This window comes from Coregonus clupeaformis, chromosome 15 (genome assembly GCF_020615455.1).
Source record: "Coregonus clupeaformis isolate EN_2021a chromosome 15, ASM2061545v1, whole genome shotgun sequence".
NCBI lineage: Eukaryota > Metazoa > Chordata > Actinopteri > Salmoniformes > Salmonidae > Coregonus > Coregonus clupeaformis.
In genome coordinates, this window is record NC_059206.1 from 6,928,838 (window position 1) to 6,941,185 (window position 12,348).

Consider the following 12,348-nt stretch of genomic DNA (forward strand, 5'->3'; position numbering starts at 1 on the left):
CTGAGCCCCAGATTCCTCGTCCCGCCGCGTCGACGTCACCCCTTCGGTCCGCCCACCAGAATCCGCGCGAAACACAGTCGACGAAGCACTCATGCCCGCTTCAGCCGCCATCACTCTAACGTCCTCCCTCAAGCGGTCTCTGGGCTCCGATGCCCTGGCGATCTCCTCAGCCAGAACCCCCGACGTCCATGCACACGCACCTCCTTGGCCATAATCGTCCCCTACCTCCACCTTCACTTTCGGATTCCCTCGAAGCATCTTCAACCCCTGTTCTCACCTACGGTAGCTAGCCACAGAAGTCAGCTAGCTAGCTGGCTAACTTTTATCAACGTTTTTACTTCTGACACCAATGTAATGACCTGACTAGAACATAAAAGAACAACTGTTTATGGTTTATTAAACCAACTTTACACAGGCTACTGTTTGGCCGTAGCCCACGCCAAATAAATGAAAGATAACCCACAAGCCAATCGTGACCTTCTCTTGTGAAGCCCAGACGTAAAGAGAGAGAACAAAGGCTAAACCTAGTCTTAACTTCCAATGCTCCATCCCCCTTCCCAACCCCCCTCCACGCCACTCCGCCAACCGCCAGGATGCCCGGCATCAGAACATTCCAGGCATTCCCGTGATTGGCAGATAGCAGGTTGATTGACATGTCGGACCCCGCGAACACTGGGTACTGGTAGGTACAACACAACCATCTACTAGCCTAACACATAACACACAGCTGTCTGTGCGGGTCGCTACAATAATATATACAGTGCCTTCGGAAAGTATTCAGACCCCTCGACTTTTTCCACATTTTGTTTCATTACAGCCTTATGCTAAAATGGGTTTTAAAAAATTCCTCATCAATCTACACAAAATACCGTATAATAACAAAGCGAAAACAGGTTTAGACATGTTTGCTAATTTTATTAAAAATAAAAAACTGAAATACCTTATTTACATAAGTATTCATACCCTTTGCTATGAGCCTCAAAATTGAGCTCAGGTGCATCCTGTTTCCATTGATCATCCTTGAGATGTTTCTACAACTTGATTGGAGTCCACCTGTGGTAAATTCAATTGATTGGACATGATTTGGAAAGTCAGGGAAATCGGAAAGAGGTATCCTGCATGTTTTCAAGTTAAAAGTCTCCATTCTCTATTACTCCTCAGTTGAGTTTACTTCATATTTAGGTAGCTAATGTAGTGGATTTGTTTGCCAGCTCAAGTCTAGATAGCACTCGCTGTATTATGCCTACAACAGTGAAGTTTCAGTCCGCTAGGTGTATCTCTACAGCATGGGCATTTCTCTGCATGCACCTTTTCTATTATTATTCTATGTTACATTATTCCTGGTAGATACTACTGGTTATGATTGCAGACAGAGCCCAGAGAATGGGATGGTGCAATATTGAATTAGTCATATTTTGATGTTTGGGGAATCTATGAATTATGTATTACCACTGGAGTCTTTGCCACACTTTTTTTATAGAATATTTAGAAATGTATTTCATCACTCAAAATCTTGCCAAAGTATATTCTGTAGGAGGGGTTAATATGAATTTAAAATAATTTTACATGATTTAGATTAATCGAGTCATGAACATGGACTTTGAAATGAACAAGGGAGAGGTTCAACGTAGGCCAAGACTGGCATAAGCTTATTCCCACACTTTAAAATAACTTTGTTGCAGTGGTCTTAGGTTGTCTCCAAATATAGGCTATTCCCTCCATCGTGACACTGCTGCCCAGCTGAAGAGCTTGTGATCTCCATGCAGCACCACAGACATTTACATTTACATTTTAGTCATTTAGCAGACGCTCTTATCCAGAGCGACTTACAGTTAGTGAATATATATATATTTTTTTATACTGGCATCGAACCCACAACCCTGGCGTTGCAAACGCCATGCTCTATCAACTGAGCTACATCCCTGCCGGCCATTCCCTCCCCTACCCTGGACGACGCTGGGCCAATTGTGCGCCACCCATGAGTCTCCCGGTCACGGCCGGCTGCGACAGAGCCTGGATTCGAACCAGGATCTAGTGGCACAGTTAGCACTGCGATGCAGTGCCTTAGACCACTGCGCCACTCAGGAGACGTGAGCACCATGCGCCTTTGGAAAAGCACCCCTCAGTCTCAGAAGATGCCCTTCTGGAGGCATGCAGCCATAGAGTCATAATAGCCTAATGTAAGCCTATTTGCCTACTAGCCAAATAAAGTGCAGATTATGCATGATGCCTGCAACTCATCATTCCAACATATTTGAACATTTAATTCATCCTTCATTAAATTCAGTCAGTCAGTATGTCATCCATTCTGTCATTTGTCTGAGTTGCAATAGGAACTAAATCAAAGGGAATAGAACAGTCTTATCCATTTGTTAATTGAAATCCATGTGTATTCAAAATTATCTAAATTCTCCAAAGTTCTTTACCCTATCACTTTAATAATTCAAGTTTAATTTAGGCCTATCCAAATAAAAAAAATAGGCCTTCAACTTGCAGGCATTGCAATTTAGGCTATCATTTTGGGTACTGGTGTCTTTGCGGAATAATTTAAGAACTCTATTTGTCTTTTAGGCCTCCCCTTAAAAAGAGACCCTAGCTCACAGGCCTCTACATTTTAAACAAAATAGTTGAAGAAGCACATGCAGTGGCTGATAGGGAAAACAGATCTGGCAATAAGAATAGATTAAACATAGTCTTGACCATTTGGGACCCCTTGGCTATTTTGCTCAGGACAGGTTATAGCCAAGACTTAATCAATATTTTGTTTTGTCTCATTTATTTATTTGGATATAGATTCTGCGTGATGGTTTTGTGCAATGCAAATGGCTATAACAAGCCTACATACAGAGTGGAATTCGCAAATACAACAGTCAAAATGCCTAATATAAGGCTTACAGTCTGTGCTCCCAAATACTGGAAAAAGTGTAATTCATCAGGTTACATGATCACCACAGTAGCCCCACACGGCTATACAAATAAAGTATGCAATTATATGGCCATTAAATAACACACAACAGCATGGCATATTTAGATAGTGGAATAGGCCTAGCCTAAATCTTATTTACTTTCTATTTTGCAGCCCAGGCGGTTATTCTAGACAAGGCTCTTCTGTGTCTTTATAGTATCATTCTCACAAAAGTCATTTGCTGAAGGCCCAAGCCTATACTACGCCATCTACTGGTATAACGTCGTTATCGCATGCCATTCTAAAACAAGCTCTAGGCTTTTATTTTGGAAATTTTACATTTTAGTCATTTAGCAGATGCTCTTATCCAGAGCGACTTACAGTTAGTGAGTGCATACATTATTTTTCATACCCCCCGTGGGAATCGAACCCACAACCCTGGCGTTGCAAATGCCATGCTCTACCAACTGAGCTACATCCCTGCCGGCCATTCCCTCCCCTACCCTGGACGAATTGCGCGCCGCCCCATGTGTCTCCCGATCGCAGCCAGCTACGACAGAGCCTGGATTCGAACCAGGATCTCTAGTGGCACAGCTAGCACTGCAATGCAGTGCCTTAGACCACTGCGCCACTCGGTGCACAGTGGTCCAGAAGCTGCAAAGCAACTCTAACGTCTGGGCTAAAGTTGCTTGATTGACTAGCTAACTTCGACTAGCTACGTTCGGTTCATGTCCTTTGCAGATGCCACATTCCTGACAAAAGTTTGTATGTATAAAAAAGATCTGTAACCGAATAAAGGGAGATGTAAAATAAGAATTGAACGTGTAAATGTTCATTCATAGTCATAACATAGGGTTTGTTCATTTACAGATCTAATTTCACGGTTACGTTTCATATTTCACACATGGCTTTTCTTACTATCCTAACAATTTACTTATGGATTTTTTATGATCCTAACGATACGTATGTTCAACCGTTTGGCAGCTATCTGGCTCCATATCGTTTCCCCGATCACTCCGACACGACGTAAATGCGGCATAATAACCTATGATTGTCCCGCCTACTTCCTGGTGCAAGTCCAGTACTTCAAGTTTATGTCATAGAATTCACGAAAACGTGGTCATTTAAGAGATAAGTAAAATTATATTCGTATTCGTGGATTAATTTACTTCTACCTGATGCCTTTTATGAAGGTTTTCGATAGCGTTTTTTTAGTAATCGAAAACCTTCATAAAAGGCATTGGGTAAAGCTAAATTAATCCACTAATACGAATAAAGTTTTACATATATCTTAAATTACCCAATTATCATGAATTTGATTATATAAGCTTGATGCCCATTCAAAAAGAGTACCGGATTTGCACCAGGCGGGACTTTCATAGGGTAACGTTATATATTTTCTAACACGTCTGCCCCCATAATTTAATCGAGCATCTGAAGCAATTACGCAATTTTAGTTCTGGGTTTTCAAGTTTTTATTAACACGATCCACAACACACATCACTGTTGTTGTTTTTAATTGCCAGTAGAGGGTGGTATTTCCATTGCATCCAAAGATCCAGGATTGGGTATGTGCAAAATTACTTTCTAAAATACAGGCTGTTGTATTGTGCCTGTATTCTCTGATTTGGTTCGTGAAAAATCTGGCATATTCTATCAAACCTGGCATAAATTAGTCGACTGTTCTTGATTTTAGAAAGGGGAATGCATGGTGCTTGTATCATATGAACATTCGTGTTTGATTACTTTGTGGCATCTCCCACCCCTTCCTTACCCTGTCAATCCCTTCACAATCCACCTGCGACACCCCAAGCTTCCGACATACAGTATTTCCTTTTCCTCCGTCAAGGTCGTGCTAACACTCACAGCTCTCTGTGAGGCCGCGCTACACCTGGGACTTCCTGTCTGCCCTCCGAGCCAATGTACACTCCGACAATGCAGCGCAAGACACTGGGAATTCCATTTCTTACACACACGCATCTACACATTATACCGACTCACACACCCACAAAGGATTCCAGCTGCACAATCCCACCCTTCTCCCGCTTTCTCCTCCCTCTTGTCCTTTCTTCTCCTGAATTGCATGCCCCTGACCTGCTAACAGTTTATAACATTCTTACCGTTTAAAAAATAAATAAAGTTGATCATAATGATGATAATAGTGCATTTTATTCATATGTATAGTGTTTTTCCAGGTCCCAAGGGAACAGAAAGGTCAGCATTAATGCATCACATTGAACATTGACATGAAAAGTCTTTGAAAATCAAGGTGAAAGTATTTTGCTAAACTTGGTAATAGTTGCAAATGTAAGACGTTCTACCTCAATATTGACAACATGACCCTTGAAGCAAGAAGAGAATGCCACCCTGGAATATAAAAAAAAAAAAAGAGCTAGTTTCTGTAAAAACACAAGTGCCTCTTCTCATGACACTTTAAGGTCAGACTTTTCAGACTTGGGTTTCCTGGTAAATGTTTAATTTATTCATAACAGTAGCGGAAACCTAAGTATTTTTTGTTGTTGTTGCTCTTGTAGTATGGGTGGGAAGTACCAATGCTAGTAATTGCAGCAGTGGTCGTGGAAATCCTGGTGGTATTAGTGGCATGCAGTAGTAGTGGTGGCAGTAGAAGTAATCATCCTTGGCATCACAGCTGACATCAAGTATTCATCGGCATGGTGTGGGGAGGTCAGTGTGAATAGTTAGCCACAGAGCGCGGGGGAGAGTGGCGGGTCTGAGAAACAAGGATACAGTGTGTGGTATTTGTGAAGCGGCTGCAATGTTTGCCATGTGAAACTGGGCCTGGACGCCGTGTACAAACCTACAGGAACTTGAACCGAGGCCTTAACCCTAGCCCACAGTTCCACAGCAAACAACACTGTCAGATGGGTCTCTCTGTCCCACTAGTCTCTTTATTGAATCCTTCCCCAGTCCGCTTCAGGGTGTTCCACCTGCCTCTGTTCTGGGTCCCATTGTAAAAATCTGATTCACTGATTTGTGATTGACAATGTGGACTGTATCATATTTGTACATGAATATCTAGTAATGATATCTATACAAAATAATACATTTTAGACTGTAGAGTAATCAAATCACAGACTGTGTGTTCTGGTAAACAGAAAAGTGGGACACAAAGTTGTTAAGCATCAAATTATGGGGACAAAATATCACGCACATTTTGTTTTTGTAGAAATACATATATTTTCATGGCATTTGTGATTTTTTACAAGAGGCACTTTCAATATAAGACATTTAATGAATATATGAATCAGAATAAAGTGATATAAATTAACATATTACAATCTCGGTCCACTATTGTTTATATTCTGTGCACCTCGAAAAAGGAGGTAATATCCAAAACATGTCACTCCATCGTAAGTGAAGTCTGTACAAATAGAGACGATACAAGGCAGGCATATATACCTAATGACAAACAAATCAACAATGCCTAACTGTACAAAGTATAGTAAATACATATTTACAAGTCATCACTACAATAATTAAACATGAATAACTTACAAAGGTTCATTTAAAACCTCTGTGTCCATAACAATAATGATTCATATTTCAGAGTGTAAACCATGAACACCTGTGCATTTATATTCTTGCCCATCAAATTTGATAGGAGGTCCACTGATAGAGATAGTTGTAGAATGCACACTATCACCCACAGATCTGTCACTTACTGAACAGAAGCAGAACAGACCAGTGAAAAGGGCTATAAGGCTATAAAGACCTTTATCAGAGGGGATGCTATGTAAACGTCTCTGTGAGATTGCCTGTCTGATTTTCAGTCTAACCTTTCTCATTGGGTAGTTATAAGTACAGTCCCACAGAGTACAATTCACCATTCCAAACTACAGTAACACAGAAGCAACCCCCAACTGTCTTCTAAAGTCAGTCAGTCCATCACTGAAGTTATATGGAGGTGCTTATTTTTGGGTGTGGGTGAAGACCAAACCAAAACTGTTGGATTATGGGGGGAGTTACCACCAGTGAGAGAATGAGAGAGAGAAAGTGTTAGGTACACAATTAGGCAGCTGTAAGAATAAAACAGTTCACTACATCACATTAGTGTCCTTCCCCCAGCTGATGGAGCCTTCCGTGTGGGGCGAGGGCAGGAGTGAGGGCTGATGCTAAGGAACACAGATTGGAGACAGGGCAAGGGTGAGTACTGGGGTAAAGAGACTACTGCAGCAGTTATGGAACAGGAAACGTTTTTGGAAGGAGACAGTGAGATTAGGGCAAAGGTGAACCCTGGAGTCGAGGGCTGGAGTCAGGTCAAGGGCAAGCTCTTGGGGCGAGAAGTGCTAGAGTTTAGGCATGGGGCTCAGTGGGTGAAGGTATGGATGTCGTTAGGCAGACTGAGGGAGCCCGGGGAGGCAAGCCCTTGACTTTGGCAGCTCTGGCTGCAGCGGCAACGCTGGATCCACATGACGCTACGGGTAAAGTCCTGCCTACCTCCGGGGCAGCGGAAGTGAAGGTTCACCGTGCGCGTCAGAGAAGGAGTGCAGCAGCTGCCGTCGGCACACAAGCCACAGGAACGAGGACGATACTGGCGCGCCGTAGAGCAGCCGGTGAACTTGATCCGGACAGGTTTGCGAGGACGTATTGTGCGTTGGCACTTCTTCCCTTTCTGTAAGAGGAATGGGGTCACAGGTCAAAATACATACACCCTGACCGCACAGGAGGTTGGTGGCCCACCTTAATTGGGGAGGACAGGCTCTTGGTAACGGCTGGAGCAGAATTAGTGGAATGGTATCAAACGCATGGTTTATTTTCCATTAGCTCCGTTCCAGCCATTATTATGAGCTGTCCTCCCCTCAGCAGCCTCCACTGCCTGACAGGTGGATATCTGTGAATTACACATGGTAAAATTCCATAACCTGTCTAGTGGTCAATTTATAGTAGTGTAATTCCCATTTGTTGATCCTGGACCATTATGTTTCTTGTCATTGAAAAAGTGTGCCCGTTGATTCACACATTGTCCATGCCTTACCTTGAGAGAAGGGGTGAGGGCAAGATCACATTGCCGGATCTGGCACAGTCGTGTCTCTCTGGCCAACCGACACTCAGCGTTGCTACTGGTTACTCGGCTGGACACGCCCATCCCACACGTGGCTGAGCAAGGAGACCAATCAGTGGTTTGCAGGAAGCAGGTTGCGGGAAGTAAGGCATGGGACTGGGGGGAGGAGATCCACTCTGTAAGAAGAGAGGGCCAAACATAGAGCTATGAGGAACACCATTCTCCTCTGGCTGATACAAAACATTACAAATGTATATTTCATAACAAAAAAGAGAGTATCATTATGTACCTTGATACGAGGCTCCAGCACTTGAGTCCCAGGGGGTGGGAGCCATGAGCAGCTCGTTGCTGGCAAGATCAGGGTGCTGGGGTGGGGAAGGAGGTGGAGAGTGGTCAACCTCTCTGGAGTCCTCCTCGATATGGTTGTCATCGTCACAGAGCCACTCCTCGCAGCAGCGGCCTGGCAGCCTGGCCAGCCGGGGCCGGGAGCAGTGCCAATCTGGTAGTGGCACCTGGTGTGGGCACAGGGGCATGCAGCCGACCACGCCGTCCATGCAGCTGCACTGGTGCTGGCAGCTTGGCTGGAAGTCCTCCCCGTGTTGATAGACCCGGCCGTTCAGCTCACAAGGACGACCCATTGCCTCAGCTGGGACAGGAGCAATGCAACAGAGGCAAGATCATTTTTGTACAATCATTGTCGTTTTTGTACATATCATTATATTCATTAGAGTTAGCATTATCAATAATATTATCAGTGCCAATCAGAAGGTGGATAGGAAATGTCAATCATAGCATAAGTATGTCCAGTCCCACCCTCCTTAACCCGAGGCCATTTCGATGTCCATGCCCTTACCTCGACACAGTCCTGTCTCCGGGTCTCCTCCAGACCCTAGGTGGCAGTGCAGGCCCTTGATGTGGTCACAGGGCTGGCTTGGGCTGCAGTCCTGGTTGTACTGCCTAGCGCACACCTTACAGCAGCCGCAGGAGTCTGTCACCCAGCTGACGCCCGGTGGGCATGAGGGCGGTGAGGAGGGGCACGAGCACTGCGGCGGGCATCCACCCTGCACCTGGGAAACACAGCGAGAGGATTGAAAGTTAGTGTGTGTGTGGGGGGGGCACTGCAGGGCACTGAGGAAGGGCATCCCTTTGGTGCTGGAAGCCCCCACAGACGAGGGCTTGTGCAATGCTTGAGTAAATATCCGGAGGAGAAAAAATTGTGGAATCAAGTGGATACCTAGAATAAGGTTACCCAAAGATCTAAAGTCCTCTTGGTTATCCACAATCAAAAACTCTTACCGGTATTTCAGATAGATTAATATACAGTATGCAGATCAAATATCAGCTAACACTGAGCAGAAATTCCTGTCCAAATTCTCTGATTGTGTACCCTAATATCCTAATAATTAAACTGTGATTGTACAAAGGAATTTGATTTAGAACAATGCTTTCATTCAACCCGGCACCCTGTTCTAATCTTGTTAGGACACATTTCTTCTTCTACCTTTCAAAGCATGATTGTTACACATCAGCCTGGAGCGACCCAGACTAGATCATCAAGCTCAAAAGCATCAAACAAGCCCTCAATTCTAATGTTTTTATGGAAATGAAATTGACTCAATTATGAATTAGTTCAAAGATCCCTGTCTCATTATTTCAGTTAATAGATGGACAATTTAATATGCATAATTTGAAATGAATGTGACCACAATATTCACTTGCAATTTCTCAATTTAAATATTAAGGATGTCATTGTATAATTTTTAAAGAGCTTATGGTGAAGCATGTAGAACCTGATGATGTAAAGACATTCATTTGAATGGAGAGTGGTAAAAGCACACATATAAAACACTTTTAAAAGTACTTACCAGCATGACAGTGCAAGATAGGAACACCACAGAGGAGATGCTTGCTTGTCGCATCATTGTCCACAAAGAAAACGTGATTTTCATGGGTGCGTAAAAAAAATGAATACAAAGTTCTCCCAATATCTCAGCTAGACTCTTCACTCTCAGGGCTAGCAGTGTCGAAAGACGCAGTGATCAAACCAATGTGAAGAAGAGGAGCTGTTCACTACTTAGAAATGATATCTCCCTGTATCTTCTCATCTATCCAAAGGAGATGTGGGTGAGCCCGTCTGTTTTTGTGTTTTCTGAGGAGAAAATTCAAGTCCAACTTGATCCGTTTCTATGGAGATGGCAGTAGTCAGCACAGCTCAGCTCGACTCAGGCTCTTTGCAACTTCATTAAGAGATTTTCACAGTGGCTCCCCATTTTATAGAGGCTGCCAGACGTCATCACAACCTCTCTCAGATGCTAGAGAGGGCAAAGGGGGGCAGGGAGGGAGATTAGGACAGACGGACAGACAGACAGACAGACAAAAGGGGGCAGGGAGGGAGACGAGGACAGACAGAGACAGACAGACAGAGGGGGGCAGGAAGGGAGACAAGGGCAGACAGACAGACAGAGGGAGGGGTATAGGAGGGCAGCCAGACAGACAGACGATTTGGACAAATTAAGTCAGAGGGTGTTGGGTGGGAAAAGAGCAAGACAAAGTTAACTGCATTGTTGGGAAAGGGCTTGTAAGTAAGCATTTCACGGTAAAGTCTACACTTTTATTCAGCCCATGTGACAAATAAAATGTTATTTGATTTGATTTTGACGTGGGTATGGGTGGATTGTGGGTGGTGGTGTTGTTTTGGACAGGGAGGTGGGGGTGTTTAAAGCAACAGGAAAAAGGCCATATTGAGATGAAGGTATCTAAAGAATCTTGTAATGCATTTTCCAACCATTTGAGGCTCCTTATTTGTTTCTAGATGACAGAGGTTAAAATGTCAGTGAAAGTGTTCTATTGTGGCACAGTGATAGTGAGTGGGTTGTAAGAGAACAATACACTGGATAAATATCTGATCTGACAGCATATAGGAAATAAATACCCTCTTAAAAAAAAGTGTTCCAAAGGGGTTCTTCGGCTGTCCTTGTAGGAGAACCATTTTTGGTTGCAGGTAGAACCCTCTATGGAAAGGGGCATGCGACCCAGAAGGGTTCTTCCTGGAACCAAAAAGGGTTATCCTATTTACATTTTAGTAGACACTCTTATCGAGAGCGATTTACAGTAGAGAGTGCATACATTTTCATACTTGTCCCCTGTGAGAATCAAACCCACAACCCTGGTGTTGTAAGCACCATGCTCTACCAACTGAGCCACGTGGAACCCACATGAGATCAACCGTAGAACCAACCCTTTTAGGTTCTAGGTAGCACCTTTTTTTTCTAAGAGTGTACATTTTTACATTTTAGTCATTTAGCAGATGCTCTTATCCAGAGCGACTTACAGTTAGTGAGTGCACACATTTTTTCATACTGGCCCCCCGTGGGAATTGAACCCACAACCCTGGGTTGCAAGCACCATGCTCTACCAACTGAGCTACATGGGGCCCATTGTAGTGTAGTAAGATGAAACCTATCTTCTCCTTTTGTTTCACTCTTAGAACATAAACGTTCACCTATCAATGGTTACAAAGACTTCGGAAATGAGGAAAGGAAGCCAAGTATGTACTGTATGTACAGTTGAAGTGGGAAGTTTACATACACCTTAGCCAAATACATTTAAACTCAGTTTTTCACAATTCCTGACATTTAATCCTAGTAAAAATTCCCTGTCTTAGGTCAGTTAGGATCACCACTTTATTCTAAGAATGTGAAATGTCAGAATAATAGTAGAGAGATTTATTTCAGCTTTTATTTCTATCATCACATTCCCAGTGGGTCAGAAGTTTACATACACTCAATTAGTATTTGGTAGCATTGCCTTTAAATTGTTTAACTTGAGTCAAACGTTTCGGGTAGCATTCCACAAGCTTCCCACAATAAGTTGGGTGAATTTTGGCCCATTCCTCCTGACAGAGCTGGTGTAACTGAGTCAGGTTCGCAGGCCTCCTTGCTCGCACACACTTTTTCAGTTCTGCCCACAAATTTTCTATAGGATTGAGGTCAGGGCTTTGTGATGGCCACTCCAATACCTTGACTTTGTTGTCCTTAAGCCATTTTGCCACAACTTTGGAAGTATACTTGGGGTCATTGTCCATTTGGAAGACCCATTTGCGACCAAGCTTTAACTTCCTGACTGATGTCTTGAGATGTTGCTTCAATATATCCACATAATTTTCCATCCTTATAATGCCATCTATTTTGTGAAGTGCACCAGTCCCTCCTGCTGCAAAGCACCCCCACAGCATGATGCTGCCACCCCCGTGCTTCAAGGTTGGGATGGTGTTCTTTGGCTTGCAATTACCCCCTTTTTCCTCCAAACATAACGATGGTCATTATGGCCAAACAGTTCTAATTTTGTTTCATCAGACCAGAGGACATTTCTCCAAAAAGTACGATCTTTGTCCCCATGTGCAGTTGCAAACCGTAGTCTG

General features: G+C 43.5%; 1 protein-coding gene across 1 annotated transcript; it reads right to left on the bottom strand.

The window, feature by feature from the left end:
• Window positions 1–5,077: 5,077 nt before the first annotated feature.
• Window positions 5,078–10,153, bottom strand: ccn1l1 (cellular communication network factor 1, like 1). Its single transcript, XM_041897551.2, has 5 exons — window positions 9,794–10,153; window positions 8,782–8,995; window positions 8,218–8,574; window positions 7,902–8,104; window positions 5,078–7,538 (listed from the first exon to the last, which is right to left on the bottom strand). The coding sequence occupies exons 1-5, from the start codon at window positions 9,875–9,877 to the stop codon at window positions 7,233–7,235; spliced, it is 1,164 nt and encodes a 387-aa protein (XP_041753485.1). The 5' UTR covers window positions 9,878–10,153; the 3' UTR covers window positions 5,078–7,232.
• Window positions 10,154–12,348: the final 2,195 nt, after the last annotated feature.

Coding starts and splice junctions, on each gene's coding strand:
- ccn1l1 (XM_041897551.2), bottom strand. CDS start 9,877: ATGAAAATCACGTTTTCTTTGTGGACAATGATGCGACAAGCAAGCATC. Junction 8,996..9,793: donor TATCTTGCACTGTCATGCTG/GTAAGTACTTTT, acceptor TGTGTTTCCCAG/GTGCAGGGTGGATGCCCGCC. Junction 8,105..8,217: donor TGCTGGAGCCTCGTATCAAG/GTACATAATGAT, acceptor CTCTTCTTACAG/AGTGGATCTCCTCCCCCCAG.